This window comes from Artibeus jamaicensis, unplaced genomic scaffold, assembly GCF_021234435.1.
Source record: "Artibeus jamaicensis isolate MK-2021 breed Jamaican fruit bat unplaced genomic scaffold, CSHL_Jam_final contig_233, whole genome shotgun sequence".
In the NCBI taxonomy this organism is placed as follows: Eukaryota; Metazoa; Chordata; class Mammalia; order Chiroptera; family Phyllostomidae; genus Artibeus; species Artibeus jamaicensis.
The window spans coordinates 7,752,190-7,775,757 of record NW_026521486.1 but is presented as its reverse complement, the minus strand read 5'-3'; the positions used below and the strand labels follow the sequence as shown (position 1 = coordinate 7,775,757).

Below are 23,568 nucleotides of genomic sequence, written 5' to 3'. Positions count from 1 at the left end.
GCTAGAACATCCTCCATGGAGAACTGAAATCCACTTTCTGGGAACTCCCCCCACCCGTAATCAGAGCCCACCCAGAGCAGGTCATGGCCTCTGAGAGCCAAGGTCAGCATTTCACCTTGAGTCTCCCCTCAGCCTGGCTTCTCAACACAGGCAACCAGTCCCAGTTCCCTGGCAGGTCCTCTGTGTCCCCCCACCCAGGGTGCACCTGGAAGTCTCTGCTACTGTCCCAAAACAGAGGTTGTTGCCCCAGGAGGCCTTGACCTTGGCTGCTGCGCCCCAGAGCGTGCACCTAGGTGTCTGTATTTGAATGTGTGAGGGCCCCCGCATGCACATGCAGGTGAACGGGTGTGGGGGTGTACGGGTCCCAGCCAAGTGTCCTTGCCTGCAGCCCCCTCAGACACAGGGGTGACGGTCTGCACTGACCCATAAGAGCAGCACCTGGAGGTCAGGGTGCAGGTGGGGGCTGTACTTCTGCCTCCTCGTCACCTTTCCTGATCTGGAGAAGGGGGCTCCAACCCGTGTGTAGTCTACTTACTCCCCCCAGAGCTCTGGCCAATCACACTTGTCTTCTCCATTTATCGGGTAAGGACACAGCAACTCAGAGAGGTTGAGGGACAGCCACTCAGTGACCGGGCTGGGGTTTTAACCCGGATGGCCTGACGCCAAAGCCAGTGCTCTTGTCCCCCGTACCCTTTTCATGCCCTGGCTGGAATTCAGGGGGTGAGGGGGGCAGCATCCATTCAGTCAGCAAACTGTTGCCAGCTTGCTTCAGGCCAGGTCCTGGGGGGAGCCTGGGGGTTGTGACACCCAGGCCTTCCCTGGAGGAGCGCCCCCATTTGAAAAGGTCAACGCCAGCAAGCAAACTGAACCTGAAGCACTGACAGGGCTGTGGGGGCAGTGGGTAAGGCAGTGGGCAGTCTCTCGGGGTGCTGGCCTGCACTCCCTCGGCACGGCGGGGCGTGGCATGGGGATGGGGTGGGGAGTCCCAGTGGGCCTGGGGGAGCCAGGAGGGGTTTTGCCAAGAAGACCAGGGACCAACGACGACGACAAGCTAACAGGAGAGCAAAGAGTTCGCCCAAAGGCCCGGCACCCAGCCGGTCCGGAGCAGCCCGGACTGGAGCGAACGTCACTGCCCTGTCTTTCCCTGCCTTCTCTCTCGGCCAGAACCTCTTCGACAGCATCAAGAGTGAGCCCTTCTCCATCCCCGAGGACGACGGCAACGACCTCACACACACCTTCTTCAACCCCGACCGCGAGGGCTGGCTGCTCAAGCTGGGTGAGAGGCACGGACACTGGGGCCCAGGCAGGCAGACAGACAGACAGACAGACACACACACACACACCTTGACATGGAGCCTCAGGGTGGAGTCGAGAGGGCCCCAGCCTCCTGCCTCCCAGTGCAGCCATCTGCCTGCCCCATCTCTCCCTCTGTCTGCCCTGGGAATGAAGGGGACAGTGGGGGGAGGGGAAGAACAAGCAGGAGGGGGGATGGATGGTGACAAGTCCATGGACAAACCCTTAACTACAGTTCCACCTCTTCCTGACCCACCCTGAGGGCTGTTGGGGAAGCTGAGGGTCGGTGAAGTTAGGGCCCCCGCCCCAGGCCACACAACCAGCAAATGGCAGATTTTGGTGGGCAGGAGCCTGGATGTCCCTGAAGGACGGCAGGGGGAGGGGAGAAGGACAGGATGTGGCTCAGGGGAGCCTCCCCTCAACGTGAGGAGGCCTCCGGCCTGCCGAGAAGAGCTGTGGGTGGGTGCTGCGGGGGCGACGGGCGGTGACTGCGAAGTCTGGTGGGGAAGCACAAGGCCCAGCCATCGGCCCCTGCCCCCACCCCACTCCCGATGCCTCCCAGCAAGGCCAGCCTGGCCAGCCACAGTGGCCTCCTCATGTTGGAGCAGGGACTGGGGCCCAGGCGCCCATGCCAGCCCTGCCCCTCCCCATGCCCATGTCCCAGTCCATCCTTCTACAGCCCACGCAGCCTCCTTTCCTGCCCAGCCCACTGTCCTCAGCCTGTGGAGGCCTTGGCTGCACACCTCAGCTCCTCCTCCCGTGGGCTGGGCACCCATCCGGTTGCTCAGCCTCAGCTTCCACAGCGGTGAAGTGGGGGGAATACCTGACCTGTGACGGGGTTGGATGCATCGCAAAATACCTGAGCACTTGCCCCTGGAGCTAGGACACCGGGGTTTAATCTCAGCTCTGCTGCAGGACCCTGAGCAGATGCCTCGGTCTCCTCTCCTACAAAATGGGCTAATAATAATCTCCTCCTCATAGATGCTTCTGGGAATTCATAAGTGAATTGTTTTCAAATTTTTTTATCTGTGGATTTTTCGAGAGAGAAAGAGACATCAATTTGCTCTTGCACTAATTCATGCACTCCTGTGCCCTGACTGGGGATCGAACCCACAACCTTGGTGTATAGGGACGACGCCCTAACCCACTGAGATACCTGGCCGGGGCTTGAGTGAATATATTTTTTTAAACCCTCTAGAATGTTGCCTGGCAAATGAAAGATGAAATGCTTAGCCCAGCGCCAGGCAGGACCAGGCCAAGGAATGGACCAGGGGTTGGGGTGGGGCAGTGACAGGAAAGCCCAGGGAGTGACCAGCCACTGTCTGGGGCTGACTGGGGAGGAGCCTGGAATGCTGGGTCAGGCATCTCGGGGAAGCTTGGGGTGACGGGAGCCACTAAGATTTTTGAGTAAGGAGAGGCCTGATCTGTGGGAAGTGTGCCAGGCTAGGAGTGGGAGGTGGGGTGGAGGTGGGGGAAGCAGCCGAGGTCCTGCTCTTTGGTGGCGGAGTGTTGGTGGCCAGGGAGGAGGAGGAACAGCTCTGCTGATGGCCTCTTGCAGGAGGACGAGTGAAGACCTGGAAACGGCGCTGGTTCATCCTGACTGACAGCTGCCTCTACTACTTTGAGTTCACCACGGTGAGCCTGCCGCTGCCCCTGCCCTGGGCCCCTTCTGGACTTCACTAAGCAGTCGCCTTCCCGAGCTGGGGCTCCTTTGAGATCACACAATCTACCGTCACACCCATTTTACAGATGGGAAAACAGAGCTATAGAGAGGAGGAGGGGCTGGGCCGAGGGTAGAGGCAGAGCCAGGGATTAGAGTTGGGTCTCCCAGCCAGGGCTTGTCCTGCATTGCTCCTCTATTCCCAGAAAGATAGAGACACTCCTCTTAGCTTGGGGGAGCCCCACAAGCTCACTCCCTACCCACAGCCTCAAGGCTCCAGGTGCTGACCCTGACCTTCCCTCCTGCTTCCGTGCAGGACAAGGAGCCACGGGGAATCATACCCCTTGAGAACCTCTCTGTGCAGAAGGTGGACGACCCCAAGAAGCCAGTAAGTGTCGGAGTGGCAGCCTGAGGTCTGAATGGCTGGGGGCACTTCTGAAGCAGGGAGAGAGGAAAGGACGGCTGGGCTGACTCTCAGGAGGCCGGGCCAGGCCCAGCACCCCTTCAGGGGAACTCAGGGCCTTGGACCCTTCGCCTGCCCCTTCACCTGTCCCAGGAAATGGGCCTGGGGTGGGGTGCGTGCTGCTGCTTATCTGAGCTCTGGTCTTGCCCGAGTGTCTGGTCCTCCGAGGCTCCTGGGGAGCCCAGCCCAGCCACCCTCCCCTCCCTGCCCTGTCCTGCCCTCACCTGGTCACCTCCCCACAGTTCTGCCTGGAGCTCTACAATCCCAGCTGCCGGGGCCAGAAGATCAAAGCCTGCAAGACAGATGGCGATGGCAAGGTGGTGGAGGGCAAGCACCAGTCTTACAGGATCTCAGCCTCCAGCGCCGAGGAGCGGGACCAGTGGATTGAGTCCATACGGTAAGGGATGGCCGGCTGCTACAAATGGGCCTCCTGGCACTTCCCAGAAGCCCCTGTTTCTCTCGGGCCTTGTCTGCAAAGGACAATTCCAGAATCTCCCTCCTGTTTCTGGCTGCGAATCCCTCCCACCCATACCCTGTGCGCACCCCCTCTCTGCCTGCACAATGCCAGGCTCCAGGACCCAGGGGAGGGAGGCCACAACTTCCCAAGGCCGATGGGAGGAGCAGGTGAGATTTGCAGGTAAAGCTTTCTGCCCAGCACCTGACCCTGGGCGAGAACTCAGGAACGGCGCTGCAGTCAGCCTCAGGATCAGAAGTGGCCCTGGAAAGCCCTGGGGGAGGTGGAGGGAAGGGTCTTCCAGGGGAAGAACCAGTGCAGGCAAACACGAGAGAGCCAGTCAGGGTGTGGCCTGCCGGGACAGCACCCGGAGTTCTGGGTGGCTGGTCCTGGGTGCTGTGGGGCCTGACTGTGCAGGCACTGGGCACTGTGGGGGCTGAGCTGTGGGAGATGAAGCTGCAGAGGATGGCAAGGTCTTGGTCACCATGGCAACAAGCTTGGTTTTCTTGGGGGCACTGGGGAACCACAGACTGGTAAACAGAGAAGGGGGTGGCCAGGTGAGAAGGTGTACAGTGTACGGGCAGTAAAAAACCAGGCAATGGAGAGATAGGCGAGGGGCAGGGTAACAACCCTGACTCTGAGCCCGTTGGGAGATGCAGACCAGGGAGGGAGAAAACTGAGGCCTAGAGAAGGGAGGGACTTGCCCAGGGCCACACAGCAAGTGAGGGACAGAGTGGACCCAGCAAGCAAGTCTGCCAACTCCATTCGGCTGCTTCCATCTCCTTCTGAGAGCCTGAACAGGGGCCCGGGGACATTTGGGGGCAGAGTTCCCAAGGCTTTCGGCTCTCAGGCTCGCCCTTTCTGTCCCTGCCCATGGGACTCTGGGTCAGGCCGCTGAGGCTGGACTCCCCATGATCTGGTCCCCTGCAGTGGGGCAGGCCAACTCTCCATGGGAAATCCATGCCCCTACAACGAGCCCTGGGAGATGAGACCCCCTCATGCCCAGCTCAGCCCTGAAACTTTTCCACCTACCCGCCTTCCAGAGCCAGCATCACCCGAGTCCCCTTCTACGACCTGGTCTCTGCTCGGAAGAAGAAGATTGCCAACAAGCAATGAGCTTCGTGGGAGATGGTGCTGGAGGTGCTGGGGCCAGGTGTCCCAGGAACCCCATAATCTCCCAGTCCAGGGCACCCTTTCCTGGCCAGCGGGCATCCTCCCCCTCCCCCCACTACTTCAAGCTGACTGGAGGGAGTGGAACTGAGCTCAGGAGGGTAGGTGGGAGCAGCTGAGGGCCCAGAGCCAGTAACGAGGCCCCTCGCACCCAGCCACTGCAGGAGAGGCCTGAGGAAAGCAGTAGAAGAGAAATCAGCCCAAGATACTCGGGCCCCTGTCCTTTCTCTGGGCCTTAGTTTTCTCTTCTGGACTGTCTCCCGGCACTCTGAAACACTGTCAGTCTTCAAAGTGGGAGGGGCTGTGGGTTCCGAAGCTCCGCCTCCAGCGTGCTTTGCACCCTCAGTCCAAATCTCCTGCTCTGATTCTTGGAAAACCTGGATGTTTGGACAGAAATGGCTTGGGCCCTCTCCACCCGGTGATGCTAGCCACAGCCCCAGTGCAGGTCCCAGCACTCAGTGAGCTGGCTGCCTCCCGCCTCTTTGAACTGCTTCTTCCAGGCAGAAGACAGGATTGCACCAGGTCTCCCTAAGGAGATTCCAGCTGGAGATGTCTGCACCTGTTCACTAGCTGGAGGGGACTCTGGACTGAGAGCCAGGGGGAAGCTGAGAGCAGAGTGGGCTCCACCCTCAGGATGTCCATTTCTGGGGAGAGGGACCCCTCCAGAAAATGGACAGAGCATCCCAGACAGACGTAATCAAGCAGGACCAACAAGCAGGCTTCACTGCTGACTCCACTCATGCTCTTTCCAAGAGGCCAAGAAGAGAGCTTGTGTGGGTGTGGTGACCAGGAGGGCTGCCTGGAGGCAGCAGCCAAGTCCACAAGTGACACTGAGCTCATGGTAGAGTCTCAGCCATGAGTTCCCGGCGAGATCCCTGAGCAGAATTCCCATGGAGGTGAGGGGCAGCCCAGCTGGGTCCCCGCATCCTGAAACCCTCTGCAGCAGCGCTGTGCAGAGCTGAGCTGGCTTCCAGCACATGGCACAGCATGGCTCTGTCTCCAAGGAGGCCCCAGCCTGGGGGAGGGTTTTCAGAAGCACATCTCACCCCCTCACTCGGGCTCTGGGGGAGTCCCCAGGGGGAAGTTCCCTGTGGAAAGCAGGATATGAGCTTGCCTGCGCCAGCCTGAGCAGGCGCGTGGGAGCTGGCTGGGTTCCCCGGAGAAGGGGGGCAACCTCTCCTCCCTCCACCCCCACCCCCACGTGCACACCTTCCACGGGGTCAGGAAGGAGCAGCCGCCTTGTGGACTGGGACCCCTGTCTCTGGGAGTGAGCAAAGGCCTGGTAACAATGTCACCCTGAGGAGGGTCTGGGTTGGGCAGCTGCAGGAGGGGGTCTCACAGAACATTTTAGGACTTCCACGGACCCCGTGTCAGCCTGGGAGCTGAGCACCGCCTCAGCCACCTCACTGGCCCGTGAAGGGGCAGCCAGGGGTCACAGGAGGAACACTGGTTGGGGGTCACAGAGTCTGAGACCCTCATCTCCCCTGGCACACACTGTCTAGTCCATTCCTGTCCCCTCTCTGGTCCTCGGCTCCTCCCCCGTCATTGAGTGGGGATCAATTTCTAGGCATGAGTGGCATGAATCACTCAGAAGAGAGAATAAAAGTCATGAGTGGGGCCCTGCCCTTTCTCTCCAGGACCACAGCTGCCATCTTTGACCCCGCCCTGGCCCTTCCCCTTCATCACCTTCCCAGCGCAGGGCAGGAGGGCCAGACAGGAAAGAGTGGGCCCTCAGAGGGCCCTGGACTCTCAACCTCAGGAACTAGAGGCTACTACACTGGACAGATGTCCCCGTGGGCTGGATTTGCCACAGGGGCTTCCTCAGAGCAGACACTGGGTGAGCTGGCTCTGCCAAGGCCAGGGGTAAAGCAAAAGAACTTCCCAGCAGGCACTGCTGTCCAAAGAGGAAGCGAGGCCGCCTCAGGACATAGGGAGTAAGCTCCCTGTCTATGGGGGGATGCAAGCACAGGCTGGCTCCAGTGATCCTCTGGGGTGTTCAAGAGGGGCTTGAACTCAGTAACCTTCATTAACTTGTGTTTTCCACGAGAATTATTAAATACCTCCAGTATTCTAGGCACTGTTTCAGGCGCTAGTGGAACAAGACAGACTCCCTGGCCACGTGCGGCTTACATTCTAGTGGGTCGGAGCACTAACGGTCTAGGCAGCCCCTCCAGATGCAGGGCTTCCAGTGGCTCCCACACCCTAGCCCAGCCCCTCCTCCGACATTCCACCAGTGAGTCACTCGCAAAGACATTCAGGCCCTGGACCGATCAACTTGTCCCTATATTCACGCACTGGGCTCTGCTCGTTGAGTGCCTGCCCTATGCCAGCTCTGCACACAGAGCCAGGGATGGGACCCAAAGCCCTCGTCCTCAGAAGGACCTCAGACCAGGTGGGGGAGACAGGTGCGAACAAGCAGGGACAGTCCGGGCCAACCCGTGCTGTAGCAGAGCTGGGGTGCAGGGGCCAGCGGAGGCCGGGCTGGGCTGACGGACAGTCTGGGGAGGCTTCTCACAGGAGCTGTGCTTGAGTGGTGGCGGCCAGGTGGGAGAAAGGACACGTACCTGAGAATGCAGTGAGCTCATCTTCTGTCTGTTCCCCAACACTCACCCCCCACCCCATCCCCCAGGCACACTGACTCCTCGCAGACCAGACTGTTCCTAGGACACAGTAAGAACAAAATAATTATTGGTTACACGGAAGTCAACTGAAAAGCCAGCAGGAGCGGGTGCAAACGTCTGGAGGATTAGGGAGCTGTGGGAAGGGGCGGCGCTGTTAAGGGCGGGGGGAGTGGCAGGAAAGGGGGGCAGGGCCCATCACCACCCAGGAGTAGTGGGCCCCCACCCAGCTGGCCGAGCCCCCTTGCTCCTCCCCAGGCAGCCTCTGCCCGCCTCCCACTATTCCGCCACTCCTCACTCTGGGCGGCAGGGGGCTCCCACCCCTCAAAGATGAGAGGTTCCTCCCGGAAACAGCCAGACTGGGGCCCAGGCCACATACCCCTGGCAGGAACGAGGGTCTGCCAGGGTAGACCCGTGGCCTGGGCAGGCTGGAGGAGAGGCACCTTGTCTGCTAGGACCAGCAGGCTGGAGCCGCCCAACAGACACCCAGGGCCCAGAGAAGCACAGGCCTCCCCGCCACCCACCGTCCTGCAGGGCTCAGCCCCAGGGTCAGGACACGCAGCTCTTTCACACCAGGCTGCTGTGACCCTCTCTAGGTGTGAGCTGCCTCCCTGAAGGGCGCGGACTGGTGACTGCCATCACACAGACCTTTAACGGGGACCTCTGTGGGCAAGGGTGTCTCAGACACGGGTATAACAGCCCCCACCTAGGGATGGGCTGACACAGGTGTGGGAGAGGGGTGGCCAGTGAGGAGGAGCCACAAAGTGCAAAAGGCCACACAGGGGGTCCGGGAGCCACCCAGAGCGCCTGGGTTCAAGGCCCAACTCTACCTGTGTCTTAAGCAAATTCCCTAAGCTCTGTGAGCCTCAGACTTTCCATCTATAATATGGGAATAATTAAATATATGCAAAAACACTTAGAACAGTGTTCAGCACCCACTCAAGCTTATGTTAAATGGTGTCACTTATCACTGTTGTTATTGCAAGGCCAAATGTGTGCATGTCTCATGGAGATACAAAACCGGCTGAGGCCATGCGGGAGGAGAAAAGATGGGGATGGGGGTGGTGAAGATCTGGGAAGGCTTCTTGGAAGAGGTGCCCATTAAAGATGAGCGAAGTGGAAGCTTAGCTCTTTCAGCCAGTGGGACTGGGAGGAACAAGACAAGGATGCACATCAAGGCTTGGTACTTCTTGGACTCCCTTGGACTCCAGAAACAAGTCTTGTGGGCCAAGAGGATACAAATTTGAGGAGAGCCAGGTCCCAGCAAGAGCCAAGCTGTGTGCACAGTGCTGTGACCCTTTGAATCTCCTAGGCCACAGTGCCCCTTGTCATGAAGCTCTGACTAGGGGGGGCGGTAACATGGCTGCTGAACAGAGGCCGTCACTGGACGGAGAAGAACAAGTCTGGCACAAGATGCCAGGGGGTGGAGTGGGAGAGGGCAAGGGGGCTCTGGGGAGGCAAGTGGGCCCCTGCCCCGCACCTGAGGAGTGGGAGTGTGCTGGGTAACCGGGAACAGGCACTGGGGCCCTGAACCTGAATGCCAGGGAGCAGGAGGGGGAAGGAGGGGCGAGGAAGGGGGGGCAGCCAGCAGTCAAGCGGCAGGTGTGAGACCTACAGAAATTGATTTATTAGGGACAATGAAAGGAGCTAAATATGTTTGCCGGCTCAGTGATGACTCAGGCGCTCCCCTGGGGGTGCACAAAGTGTGAGTATCAAAGAAGCAAAGACAGGCCTTCCCCGACCAGGGCTCTGCCTTGAACCCTCCTTCCCAGCAATGGGAGGACCACCCTCTGAGTGTGTTGCTGGCCTGGCCTCCGAGGGGCAGCAGAGACCCTCCCCCCTACACACACCCCCTCTCCGATCTCCCCAGAATAGCTGAAGAGCAAAGTCTCCTGGTGAGACACATCTGGGTTGAAGCCCTGGCCTTGCCCCGAATTGCTATGATGTCAGACCAGTGGCTGGCCCTTTTTGGACCCACATTCACAGGAGAGGAAAGCTCCCCACCGAGCAGCCTCCACCTCCCCCTCCCTGCCTGGCAATGCCATCCGCGCCCCATTCAGCGTCTTCCAGACAGCCGCCAGTGCAGTTTCCTCTGCCCAACACCCGACAGCTTCCCTCCAGGAGAAAAGCCAGCTCCCGAGGGGCCTCGCAGGGAGAATTCATTCCTCCGGCACGGAGTTCCAGGCTTGTGCAGGGCTCTGGGAGAAACAGGGATGAGTCAGAGTCTGCAGCCAAGGCAGGGCAGCCAGGGGTGGCAGACACGACTTCCCCATGGAACAAGGGGCTGGGAGCTGCAGTCCAGGTGTGGGAAGGGGGCCTGGTGGGAGGTGGAGGCTGGGAGGAACAGAGGAGAGGGGTCCATAAGAAAACCCGAGAAGACCCAGGCCCCTCTGGATGGCACAGGCTGGGCAGTGGCTCACCCCAGGAGCCCAGGGGGCTACTCAAACCTCAGGCCTGCCCCAGAGAAGAATACTTTTATGAGTCACAGAAGTCCCTGCTCCTCCCAAGCTGACACAGGCGACACTGATGGAGGTTTCCCTTTATATCCTCCTGTGAATTCTTAGCAGCAAGTGACCCTCAAAACAAGCCACAAAGACTCAGAGCTCCAGATTGCACCCAGACACCCCTGCCCTACCCCCAGCATGCTCAGCAGCAATATGTCATGGCCAAGGCCACCAGTCAAGGGGCACTAACTAGGGCCTGGGCCTCTGCCAGCATGCTGCCTGCCAACCTTCCACCACTGCCCAGAGTGGGCTCTGTTATCTATCCCCACTCCACAGATAAGGGCTCTGAAGCCTACAGGGCCCATGGCCCAGCTAGAGGGGCCTGAGCCAGCTCAAAACCATGGCCATCTGCCTGGAGGCTTGTATAGATTTAGGGGGGCACACAGTCACGATCCAACGGGACTCTGACAGCGTGAGAGTGCCAGCTTAGAGAGGGTTCCGAGACAATGGGGGTGTACCAGGACAGCCCCAGACACCCCAAGGCATGTGGTCACCCTAGAGATTGGACATGTCTACAAGAGTCCGGCAAGGAAGTGGGGCATCCTAGGTGGCCCTATGGGCTGGAAGGGATATGACCCGTGGCTTCCTCATCCTGGAGAAGCAAAGGGCAGCTGTTTTGTCGAGAGCAGGCTGGGCTCCAGGCCTCTACTGCCATCCACTTTCAGGGAACACTCCCCTGTATCAGTCCTTCTGAGTCCTGCCCCAAAGGGCCTGTTGCGTGGGCTGATCACGTGAGCAGCGAGCCTGGTCCACCACCCGCTCTCTGCAGATATTAGTCCACTGGTATATTTTTGATGGAGTCTCCTCTGTGGGGCTGAGAGCAGGGGTTCTGGACAGAACTACCACATGAACCAGGGGCTCTGCATTCCATCCTCCCAGTACCAGCTGAAGTCCTCCTCCTACAGGAAGTCCTCCCTCACCACCCCAGGCCCCTCTCTTTGCTTCTGCACAGGGTCCTCTAGCCCTGTCTTAGCCTGTACAATCATCCTTCTCCTTCTTCATGAGGAAATCGAGGCTCACAGAGGTTAGGGAACATGTTCAAGGTCACCCAACACACAAGAAGACAGAGACAGAAGCACGTATTGAGCATCCTTCATCTCGCCCAATCATCCCAAAAGCCCGTGAGGCAGCCAGGACTGGAATTATTCCCATCTAACAGCAGAATGCGGAGGCCCAGAGCCACATGGGCGGGGAATGTGGCAGCCAAGCATCTGGTTTCCAGGGAGCTGTTGAGGCCAGAGGACCGGGGAGCGCAGTCCTCAGCAGAGGTGGGGGGTCAGCTCCTGACCTTTCCATCCCTTTGATCCTTTGAGGCTAAAGCTGAAATTTCTTCTCTTCCTCCCTCCTCCAAGGGATTTGCATTGCATAACCAAGAGCCCAGGAAGGACCCAGGTTTGACCCAAAGAAACTAAATTTTGAATAAAGTGTCCCCTATTTAAAAAATAATAAATCACACTCATTGGAGGAAATTGGAGATCAAGACTTCTTCAACCTGATATAATACACATTTTAGATTCTTTCAGCACAGCTGCCTGCTTTGTGTGTTACATCTCTGCCCTGCAACCCCAAGGGCAAGTTTGCATCACAAGCTTAACATTGTGGAATCCGAGTTTCCCCTGTGCACCAGGCAGGACAAGCCAGGTTCTACTGGGGTAACAAATAAGCCCCAAATCTGAGTGGCTTCACACACAAGACTTACATCTTGCTCCCACTGTACTCAGTGAAGAGTTGGCCAGGGGTCTCTGCTTGTCACAGTCACCAGGGGACCTGGACTGAGGAGGTGCCAGTCTGACACGGGCCACCAAGAATACTCTCTTGACTTGACACATGGCTTCTGCTGACATTTCATTGGCCAAAGCAAGTCACTTGGCCATCTAACTTCAAGGAGGCAGGGAAGAACCAGCCTACCATCCGACCACTCACCAATCCATGTCTAGGGTGACTCCTTTGTCAGGACAGACCCGTACCCCAGACTGCCAGAGGACAGACACATCGTTTACCCTCACTGGGTCATGTCATACTCTTCACAAACTCAGGGGAATCAGTGTTTCTCCCAAATCCCCAACTTTTGGAGACTGCAATTGTTCCTAGTTTTATGTGTTTATAAATACCCCATCTTAAATATCTTCAGCACTAAAACTTTGTCCATCTGTCCTCTTGGAAGTGCAATTCCTGGTCACTCTCCAGACTCAGAGTACCTGCCGTCCATTCATATTTCAGAAGGGCAGCCCTGGCTGGTGTGGCTCAGTGAACTGAGTGCCGGCCTGAGAACCGAAGGGTCATGGATTCATTCTCTTTCAGGGCACATGCCAGGGTTGCAGGCCAGCTCCCCAGTAGGGGGCGCACAAGAGGCAACCACACACTGATGTTCCTCTCCCTTCCCCTCTCTAAAAATACATACATAAAATCTAAAAGAAAAAGAAGAAGAAGAAAAGGGCCAGCCCCGCCTACCTTGCCTTCCCCAGCATAAGCAGGCGCCCACCTCTGCACACTCCGAGGCCCAGAGCAGTAATTCACAAACCTCAGCATCAGAATCACCAGGGTGGCTTGTTAAACAAGGATTGCTGGCCCCCAGCCCCAGAGCTGCTGACTCAGCAGGCCTGAACGGAGGTCTAATACCTGCATTTCTAACAACTGCCCAGGGAATGTTGGCCTGGGAGCACGCTCCGAGAACCACCGGCCCGTCCTGTTGGCCTGACAGTTATTAAACACCGGCTGCGTGATCTGACAGGCAGTTCTGCTCGGCGCTCTCCGGTTGCGTTGCCTCGAGCAAGCAAATCACATCGTTAGCCTCCCGGCCTCAGTTTCCTCATCTTACTTAAACTGGAGCCTCAGGGAGGAGGAGCACAGCTGACACTTCCGGCTCTGAGCGCTGTGTCACGGGATTCGGTTAAAGGCAGTTCAGTCATTCAGCGGTAGATGAAATACCCCCATGTTTTAAAAATATTTGTTAATTTGAAGGAAATTGCATTTATTAAAGTTCTCATGCCTTTTATGTCCCTGAGTGGGAACGAATTTTTTTCCACGTGGTGGGTAAGCATTTGATTTTCCTTCTTAGCGTGAACTGTCTGCCCCTGCTCTTTACCGGGTACCTGCGGGTTGCTGTCTTTCCTCATGGTCTGTCTGAGCTCATTACAGAGCAAAGATGACAGACCCCATTTGCTACAAAATCTTTCAAGGCTGCTGCTGCCTGTCTCCGGAGGTCATTTTTCTGGCTTACAGAGAGGGAGATGCATCTGACTTCCCCATTTTTATTTCCTCTATCACTTTTAAGCTTAGATGGTCTCCCCTCTGCAGAATGTGAAAAATATAAAGGAATTGGATTTTGGATGATGGGATTTCGTGCACCTTGACAGTTGCGGCCGGGCGGGCAGTGGGGGGACGGTGCCCTGCCGGCCCACCTCAGGCCCTCTGCTCCTGATGCAAGGCTCAGTCAGACACGCACACCTCTCAGCCCCCCACCACCCGTGCCCCAGCTCTGCCCCAGACGTCTGTCGTCGGTCTGCCCAGCTGCAGAGGTGCCTCCAGACCGGCGCCCAGCAATTCAGAGTTGGATGGAGCCACTGGAACCTCCAGGGGTCCATCCTCCAGCTGGAGACAAGATGACCAAAGGTGTACAAGCTGCCCACATGCCCTGCCTGGTGTGGCTCTGTGGTTGAGCACTGGCCTGAGAATCAAAATGTCACTGGTTCGATTCCCAGTTTAGGGCACACGCCTGGGTTGTGGACCAGGTGAGGTCCCCTGTAGGGGGCGCACAAGAAGCAACCACACATTGATGTTTCTCTCCCTCTCTCCCTCCCTTCCCCTCTCTAAAAAATAAATAAATAAAATATTTAAAAAAAAAACAACCCTGCCCACATATGGCAGACAGCCAAGGGGTCAGGTCTCTCCCCTGGTGCTTGACCCTGTGAGCTCTGCCTCTCTGAGTTTCCATTTCCCCATCTCGAAAATGGGAATGATAAAATGCCCATATCAACAGCAGGGTTTAAATAGATCGACAGGCACAGTGCTGGATGCAAAGCGCCCCTCGGTGAACGGGATTTGTCTCGTGCCCAGTTGTATTCTCCAGGCAGGGCCTGAGCCCCACAGCCTTTCGCTCTGTTTGGACTGAATTTGCAGCAAGGCCCCCGCTCCCAGGTCTTGGGAATGAACCTCAGCGCCTCAAAGCCTGGCCGGCCCATTAGCGAGCTTGGGAACAGTGGCTCCGGGCTCCACTTGTGCCAGGAGAGGCGAGGGGGCTGTGACAACCAGCCCTGCCTCCTCCCAGCCTGAAGAGCCAGAGGCGTCGGGTTTGAAACCCTTGCAGACCAGCCCTGCCACCTCCCCCTCCCCCGCCAGCAGGCACTCTGCTGGGCCTGATTTCCATAATAATCAGCCATAGATCTTCCGAAAGGGCCTCGAGCTCCGCTGCCCACCAGGGAAGCTCCCAAGCGCTTCGCCCCCCTCCTAACGACTCCCGCCGCCCCAGAGGGAACCTCATTTTTAAAAGCTTTTTAGAAACCATCCCAGCTGGGAGACGCCCACGACGTGGGTCTTGGCTGTAAGGCTGGCTGATGTGGGGGTAAGAGGGGCACAGCTGTGAGAGGCAGCGTTTCCAGTCTAGTCTAGACCAGGCTCAGAGGCAAGGAGCGGAGGAGGGAAACTGAGGCAGCCACAGTGAGGGAAGAGACACATTCTCACACCTCACTTTACAGATGGGGAAGCTGCGGCCCAGAGATGATATCTCGGGTGTTCCCGGATGGTACTTCGGCTGGGTAGGACCCCCTTCTAGGGAGGCGGGTCCAGGGCCCACGGCCTCCTCCGCAAACTCCTCCCCAAGACAGGCCACTGTCTCTGGTTGTGCTGTGCATCTGAAGATGATAGGACAGCAGGGAACAGATAGGGGGACAGGCTGGGAGGGAGGCCAAGGGTGTGCGCAGCACTTGGAGCTGGTCTGGCCTGGAAGTGCAGGGTCTGCGTAACCGAGTTCAAACCCGGCTCTACCTCAACCAGGTGGACGACAGGTAAACTACTACCCAGGTAGACTGGGCAAAGTAGAGCCCTCCGCCCAGCTCCTCTCCACCAGTGGATTGAGCATGGTTTTTACATTTTCGAATTTTAAAAAATTGAAAGAATATTTCCTGACATGTGAAAATTATATGAAATTCCAATTTCATTGTTCCTACAGACACATTAGTTTTATCAGAACACAACTATGCCCGTTAATTTTGGGTCCTGAATGCAGCTACTTTTCTGCTACGGTGGCAGAGTTGCTTGGTCTTGACCCAGAGGTATGGCCCCCAAAGCCAAAAACATTTACTACCTAGTCCCTCCCAGGAAAGCCTGCCCACCCCTGCACCAAAGGGCCAAGCACTGACGTCCGGGAGCCTCAGGTTCCTCATCGGAACAAACGGGAATAATACCACCTGAGGACCGAGTGAAAGTAAAACAGCAAAGCCCCACACAGCTAGCTAGCTTTCTTCTACTCCCCCACTTTCTTTTCTCCCGGCCCTGGCCCCTGGCTGCCTCCCAAAACCTGAGTCTCAGCCACCGGGAGGAAGTCACCTTGAATTCAAAGTGCCTCCCACCCACCCCTAGTCCTGCTCGTCCTCACTGGGTGTTCACCACCTGATCCCCCAGCCCAGTGACCAAGCCTGGCTGGTTCTACCTTGAGCCCAGCAGAGTCTCTAGCACACAGTAGGTGCTCAGGAAACATTTTCCAGATGGATGGATGGGTGGGTGGGTGGGGCTACTCTGCTGTCTTTCCCTCTGCCCCATTCCCTCCGCTCTGACCTTGGTCATCTCCTGCCAGCTCTCCCTGTCCCCCCTCAAGCTCTTCCCATTCCATTTCCCAGCCTACAGACAGGAAAATGCCTATGTCACCCCTCCCCACTTCCTCGCCTCTGTCCTCTCCATTCAGGCCATGCTCCTCAGTGTGGGACACAAGGAGCTGACCCAGCACCCGTCTTCAGTCTTACCAAACACCCAGCCCTGAACCCAAGACACTGGATCAGGCCTCCAGGCCTTTGCTCAAGCTGTGCCCTCTGCCTAGAATCTTCTTATCTTCCCATGGGCCCAGTATCCTCTCCTCGACCCCCGAAGACTCAGTGCAGGCCCTGACTCCAGGAGATCTTTCCAGATCTCTCACCCATCTCCACTGCCCCCAGTATACAAAGCTATCCTGAAACTTCAGTGCCATTATGAATATTCATGAACATAAATGCATAATTATCCAGGTGAGCCTGAGAGCTCTACAAGGGCAAAGCGTGTGATGGTATTTCTGTATCACCAGTCCCAGCAAAGGCATGGCCCAGAGAAGGCACTTAGTAGATTTTTTAAATAAATGGATCAATAAAAGAAGGTAGGAATTAATACAGATGGGATCCTGTTCCCTCACTCAAGAACTTTCAGTGGCTCCCCAGTTCTCCTCCCTAAAAGCCAGCCATGCAGCCTGGTCTCCAAGACCTGTATGAAGTGGCTCTGCTCCACTTCCCGGTCTCATCTCGAACTGCATCCCCCACTCTGTGGATCCTAAGCAGTCCCAGCCTCCGAGCATTTGCTCAAGCTGTTCCCCCTCCCTGTACATCCTCATCACTCCCTGCATTTGTGCCTGTGGGCGCCCTGACCGTCCTTGGAGACCCACGGGGCTTCAGGGACCCAGGGGCTGACTACTGTTCCTGTCCTCAAGTCCCACTGCAACAGTGAACAGGACTCTCAGTAGGACGACCTGCGTCTGGGGTGAACCCTGCCAAAGCCTATGATGGGGACACGGCTGCACTTCTTGCAATAAAATGGAGACTAATGCCTGCCACACAGGGCTGTTAGGAGGTGAGAGATGCTGTTGTCTGAAGTTCCTGGCACACAGGGGGTGCTCCTCGAAGAGCAGCCAGCCCTGGCCAGAGCCCTCCTGCCCAGAAAGGAGACTCCCCACCTGCAGCCCCGCTTCTCTCCTTCTCACTCTCTCCCTCCCCTGCCACCCCGGCTGCGCCTGCAGCCAGCGACTGATGCTGCCGTGGGCAGAATGGCAATGAGAGCAGGACCTAAGTGAGCCCATCTGGGAAGCTGAGCCTGGGACGAGGGCTCAGAATGAAGACAGTGAAGGGCAGGGGTAGGAGAGGGGCAGTGTCTGGGGTAGGAGTTCTGCATGAACACGGGGCCAGGGCTGGATAGGAGAGGGGCAAAGCAGGGCAAGGTCAGAGTGGCAAAAGTACAGGATGGGGGTGGGGCTGGGGCGGGGCTGGGGCAAAGGTGTGGGGGGCAGGGGAGGAACAGGGCTTGGGCAGGAACCAAACCTAACAGCTGGAGTAGGGGTTGGGCTTAGGACGAGATAGGGCTGGGGCGGGGCCAGGATAAAATCACCCCCAGGGGTCAGGAAAAGAGGCTGAGAGAGTTAGGGTCGTCCCAGACCAGGGGAGGCGAGGAAGCAGATGGCGGAGTTGGAAGAAATGAAAGAGGCACGAGTGAGCAGGGGGAGCAGAGAGCGGGGAGCCACCGAAGCTCCAGCCCTGGGGGCAGTCTCCCCCACCCCGTGCCAACCTCCTCCTTTGCACGTGGGACCCGTGTGGCCAGAGAGGGCCATGGACTCAGGAGAGCAAAAGGGGAGGGGGGCAGAGTCGAGACCAGACTCTCTCCAGACCTAGAGGGGAGGCTGGAGGGAGGAGAGGAGTGGAACTGGGTACGATGGGGCAGAGTGTGGCCAGCACAGACTTCTGGGCTGACACCCAGACAGACACACATCACAGGAGGAGGGTCCAACCCTACCCATGTCCTGCTCAGCCCATCTCCGTGCCTTTGCCCAAACCAGTGGCCCCTCAGCGATGCCTTACTTCCCACTCCAAATACCCTCCCAACCTCAATCCGTCCCCAGCGGGTGCTCCTGGCTCTTCCGCCCCGCCCACTCCCGCACCCACCGCCCTCAGCAGTGAGGCCTCCCTCTCTCCCTGGGCTTCATGCCTGTGGGCGGCGGAACATTCTTGTGGTCAAGGGTACATGCTGGGCCCCCATAAATGTACTTAGTTTTCACAAACATCATGAGGAAGCTTTGTAACCTAATTGTTAAGCCCATGAGTTTGGGACTCTGCTGGACTGGGTTCAAGTCCCAGTATCTTCATTTTTGTACAGTAGGTGCCTCATAAAGGCTAGGCCTCCCCTCTCTTCCCATCCAATGGGTCGCTCAGGAAACGCAGAGCAGGTGCCCAACAGCGAGCTGAGGTGTCCTCCTGCTCCCAATTAGAGGCACAGGTGTCTCCCCAGCCCAAACCAGAGCTGTCCAGCTTGGAAGAAAGGCCCATTGCTCATTCTCCTCAAGTCTCTGCAGCTCCAGCGATCAATTGGTTGCCATGGAAACCAGCCCTCCAGTCAGAGACAGGCTCTTCTTGGCTGAGCCAGCACCACCCACCCACCCACTCAGGCCACTCTGTGGGTCCCTCACGTAGGACTGCTCCAGAGGAGACAAGTGGTGCCCTAGCATAATCTGGGAGCGCCTGCCTGCATCCTCAGGATTCTGGGACCCCCAGAGAGAGGCACGTGGGGGTGGGGGGGGCGAATAGCAACCCACTCCAGGTGGCTTCCTGAATTTTACAAGGTGCTCCCCCATACATCACTGCCCTTGGTACTCAGAACGGACCTGAGAGGTGCAGCTTATTAGCCCATCAGGTAAAAGAGGACACTGAACCCAGCTGGAGAGCCACGGGAAGCTGGGCACAGACCCATTTCCTGAGCCCCACCTCCCACCCCTCCATCCTGGGCAGAGGGTTGGGAGAGGTGTTCTTGGCCCCACAACAGCTGGCATTGCCTTCCCATCACATCTGCCCCTGACGCTTCCAGTGCCCACCAGTGCCAGGCCCACCAGGGGCCATTAGCCAAGATCGGTGGGCCTGCCCACCCACTCCCGCCTGGCTTCCACCCCCAGCCCTGGTCCCCTGTTCTCCCCCAGTGCCAGGCAAATGGGATGGAGGCCAGACTGAGTCAGGGAGCTCCAAGTCTGACCACCCCTGGCCCATGCGCCTGAGCGAGCCAGGTAACCTCCTCTCTGAGCCTGTTTCTCTGTTTGGAAAATGGGAACAAGTCTGCCTGACTTCTGGAGAAGTGGTGGAGTCCAGCAAAGGGTGTCGAGACCTTAGCACAGGGCCTGGGGTGCGGCCTCGACTCGGTAAATGGAGAGGCCCCTCTCTGTAAATGGGACATCCCCACTGTCCCTTCTCAGTGACCAAAACTGTCCCTGGGAACTGGGCACAAGGCTCCCATAGGGCACCGCTGCTGGGAGGAGGCAGGAGGCAAATGCTGCCGTTATTAATAACCAGCCCAGGAAAATGCCGACCACAGAGGAGATCTACAGACTCGCAGCGACTCGTTCCCAGAAACAGCAAGCAAGAGGCCAATCAAAACCTGAGTCTGACTGATGGAGACCGAGCCCTCTGCTGCAGCCCAGGCTGTCCTGGCTGGCCCAGCTGCAGCCAGAGCCGGCCACCCTGTGCCGCCGCTGCCCAGTCCACCACAGGGCCCGACACTGACTGTGCACCCACCGTCTGCCTGGCACGCTAACACCCACCACGCCACAGCCCCGTGGGTGCCGCAAGTCGGGAGTCGGCAGCTGTGTAGGGCGATGGGAGACTTCTGGGAAGGAGGGAGAGGTGCTTTTCACTTTTCAGCTGTGGTCCTGGCCCTACGCAGCTGCCCCTGCTGGCCACTGTTCAGAGTAGTGCCCTCTGCCTAGGAATTCCTGCCATTGTGCGCTGTCTCCTGGGCTGCACAAGCCGCTGCACAAAGAACTGCCTAGCGGGGCACCCCAGGTGCAGCCCCACGGGGATCCATTGTGTCAGCCCCCCCCCCAACCGAGCTCCAGCTTCCTCCTCCTCCCTGCACACCAGACCTCCGACCCAGTGCGCACGCGCTCTCTCTCTCTTCCCTCTCTCTCTCCACCTTCACTGAACACCTACTATGTGCCAGACACTGCGTGAGGTACAGTTACCACTGTCAGCCTAGCCCCCCTCCCGGCTGCCCCTCTTAGAGATGAGGAGGTGGAGGTGCAGAGAAGGTAAGTCACGCAGTCGACAAAGGCCAGACCGGGATTTGAGCACGGGTCTGGGGGCTTCAGAGACCATTACGTGGGCACAGTACCTGAAGGAAGACCCCGGGGCCTCCTCTGTTAGACCTGCCTCTCCTCCCTGCCCCCCTCCCGAGGGCTCCTCTGGCACAGGATGGAAGGCGTGGAGTCCAGGTATTACCATGTTTCTGCCTCCTTCCCCCTCCTCTAGAACAAACGGATTCATTAAGTTCCACCTCTAATCTGTCCTGGGGAGGGGAGGCACGAGCTTTGCCCCTCCCCTGGTCAGCCCGCCCTCCAGTGGGTGCTTGGGAAAGCTTCCCTGCGCTGTGCCCTCCTCTGATTAGATACTAATTACTGCCATGCTCTCAAATTGAGGACTTTAATTTCCCCCAAACGAAAAGTGCATCTCAATCAGCCCCTCCCCCAAAGCACCTCTCCTAAGAGGAGCCAGGACCAGGCTGCAGACAGGCCAGCCTAATTCCTGCATGCCAGCCTTTCCAGTCTTTCCCCTCTCGCGCCAGCACCACCACCGCTTCTGTCCTTCCCAGGTCCTCCCCCCACCCAGGGAGGGGGCCCTGTGGGCACTTGTGTCCAAGGAACACTCTGTAGGAGTGCCCCCTACAGTTGGGGGCTCAGCAGAGTGAGACAGGGCCCGCAGCCCAGGGGCCAGAACCAGGTGACAAGGGCTCAAAGACTGCCAGCCCCAGGCAGAGACAAAGCTTCCTGCTCCCCTGACAGCCTCAGGGCAGCCTGGTGCTCAGATGCTTCGTCTCAGCCCAAAAGAATGGGCAGAAGACTGAGCAGGAGCCCAGTGAGGGAGGAGACTGGGAGGGGCCAGATAACCTCCCCTCTCGAGGTGTCAGGAGGCTGCTGGACAGCAGCTTGGAGTCAAGAGCCAGAAGGCTCTTTGGTCTGCACCGCACCCCCTCCCACCCCCCACCCCACGCCACCCCTGCAACCAGGCGCAGGTCTGGGGGCTGCAGATCCCCCACTCCATCCTGGAGAGGCTGGCTCACCAGATCCGAAAAGGGAGGGCACCAGGAGATAACACTTTTAAAAAGCTTCCAAATGCCTCTAAGTGTGACACAGTTCAGGAATCGCCAAGCCAGTCTCACTCCCTTAACTGACAGCCAGGAATGTGGGCCCCGGGAGGGCAGTCTAGCTCAGGGTCCCGTAGCACGTCAGAGGGCTAGGCCAGGTGATAGCCTTTCTGAGTCAGAGACTTCGAAGAAGGGACAGAGAGTGAGGCCGGGGTGGGGGACTTAGGCGTGGCACCCACTGGTGGGAGTGGAAGGGCTTGTGAAAAATAACACTAACGGTGGCGCTACTTTGAAATGGAGCCAGGCCGCCACCCCAGCGGGGCTGCCTGTCCGTATATAAAGCCTCCAACCTTCGGAAGGTTTAAAACAGGGCAAGTGACGCTGGGCCTGGGCCTACGCAGCGGTGTGAACCGAAGAGCTATTGGCGAGGAGAATGGGAAAGCAGGTGCAATGGCGTGGGGAAATCATCCGTTGGAATCAGCGCACCGTGTGATGTCATCGGCAGGCGCAGAAACGCCGTCCTTCTGTGGCTGGAGTTGGCCCGGCTCTGGGAACACCCCGCACCGTGGTGGCCTAACCCCGAGCACTGTTGGGCTTCTGCTTGAATCGGTGAGTCCTGAGTAGCTGTTCTTTCTTCTTTTTTCTAAAACCTCAAATAAATGCTTGTTGCCTCTCACTTTGGCCTTTTATTTCAAATTTAGTGGTTGCAGGCCTTGAACAAATTACCCCACCACCTCCCAGCATAGAGGGAGCTGGGGACTTCTCCCAGGTCCGCGCTGGCTCCAGACCCTCCAGCCAGGCCAGCTCACGCCGCGGTTAGCGGCATCACCCCCATCACCACCATCGTCATCCTCACCATCATCCTGGCAGACCTGTGCTGAGCATCTACTCATTTCAGGCACTGAGACAGGTACAGGCACCTTCTTCTCCTCCTCTCGACCACCCTAAGAGGGGTTCCCTTCCCCTCACCTCCCACCCTTACAGAGGAGCACAGTGAGGCTCAGGGAGGTATCTCTCGCAGGGAGAAATACCTGCTGTGTCTGTTTGAGCCTGGGGTGGGTCACTGGCGCCGCCCCAGCCCAGAGCTCAGCCGGGAAACGGGGTGGGGGGGCATCATTAAAGCTCAGCAGTATGGAGGCAGCCCATGGTTCCCCGCCCTGGCATTCAGGGCTCCGACCTGTGCAAAGGCCTTAGAACAGCTGGGAAGGGGACGTGGGGGCACACTGATAGCCCCCCCCCCACCAAGGGCACTCTCCAAACCAGGGGAGTGGTGGGGAGGAATGGGAATTCAGGGTGGTGTGTGTATGCCACCAAGTAGGGGTGGCACAGTGTCAACACAGAGTAGCTCAGAACCTGGGGGAGGCGGGGGAGGCCCTAGCCACTTCACCACTCCCAACCCCTCACTACACACCCATTTCACAAGTGGCTCGTCCAAGGTCTGATGGCAGGAGCCGGACTGGGAGCAGTTTCCAGATCTGACTGAGAGGCTGGGAATTGGGGGCCAGGGGAGGGAGCGAGGACCTGCCTGGCCCCTGGCGGAGGATTTGGGGGGGCATATGATGATGCAGCCAGGATGTCCCCAGCCACACCACCCGCACCCACCACCCCAGAGGCAGTGACTGGAGTCCAAGCCTCCCCTGCACGGGTGCCTCTGACCCGCCCCTGTGCTGCCCAGCTCAAGCCCCGAGCGGGGCTGTCCCTCTCCCTGCCTCTAGGTTCCGCTCGCTGTCCCCACCCTTGTAGAGCTTCTCTCCTCCTCCAGTCTCTCTTTCCCCAAACGGATCCTCACCCCACAAACCCCTTCCCACCCTATGGATTTACCACGGTCACTGCCCCCTGCCCCATTCCGGCCGAACAACCTTAGACAAGTATCTTAACCTCTCTGAGCCTTAGTAGTGGCTTCCAGTATAAAATACATTGGGGGGGAGCATAGAAGACAGGAGCGATGGAATGCTGCCGTCAATGAGTTAAACGGGGGAAGCCTGAGTGTAAAAACTGCTTTCCCCAGTGTGTGTTTACTTGTCTCTGCGCAGACGCCCTGGGGGGAGGCAAAGTCGAGGGCGAAGCTGGCTGCCTCCTGATCCCTGGGGATCGGAGACCGGGTACTGCACACACTTGTCTTTTGAATATCGTAACATATAAATGCATTAGCAACTCCATCTAACAGATTAAATAAAAGGCGAGCATAAACTAAGCCTTGGAAATATTAGTACCTGGAGCTGTTCTGAGGACTGAGCGACATAATGTGTGTGAGGCAGACGGACGTACTCGGAAGCCTCCGCCAGCCGTCAGGTTCTGATCGGCGCTGCTGGCTTTGCCGGCTCTCTCGCCCCAGCTCA

At 58.1% G+C, this 23,568-nt stretch overlaps 1 protein-coding gene across 1 annotated transcript in view; it reads left to right on the top strand.

Moving 5' to 3' along the window:
• Positions 1–7,113, top strand: part of CYTH4 (cytohesin 4) — a 29,996-nt gene extending 22,883 nt beyond the window's left edge. Inside the window, exons 9-13 of the mRNA XM_037160377.2 lie at positions 1,165–1,276; positions 2,852–2,928; positions 3,270–3,341; positions 3,659–3,813; positions 4,914–7,113. Of these exons, the coding sequence (XP_037016272.1) occupies positions 1,165–1,276; positions 2,852–2,928; positions 3,270–3,341; positions 3,659–3,813; positions 4,914–4,986 (489 nt within the window). The 3' untranslated portion in view covers positions 4,987–7,113. The remainder of the gene's footprint in view (positions 1–1,164; positions 1,277–2,851; positions 2,929–3,269; positions 3,342–3,658; positions 3,814–4,913) is intronic.
• Positions 7,114–23,568: the final 16,455 nt, after the last annotated feature.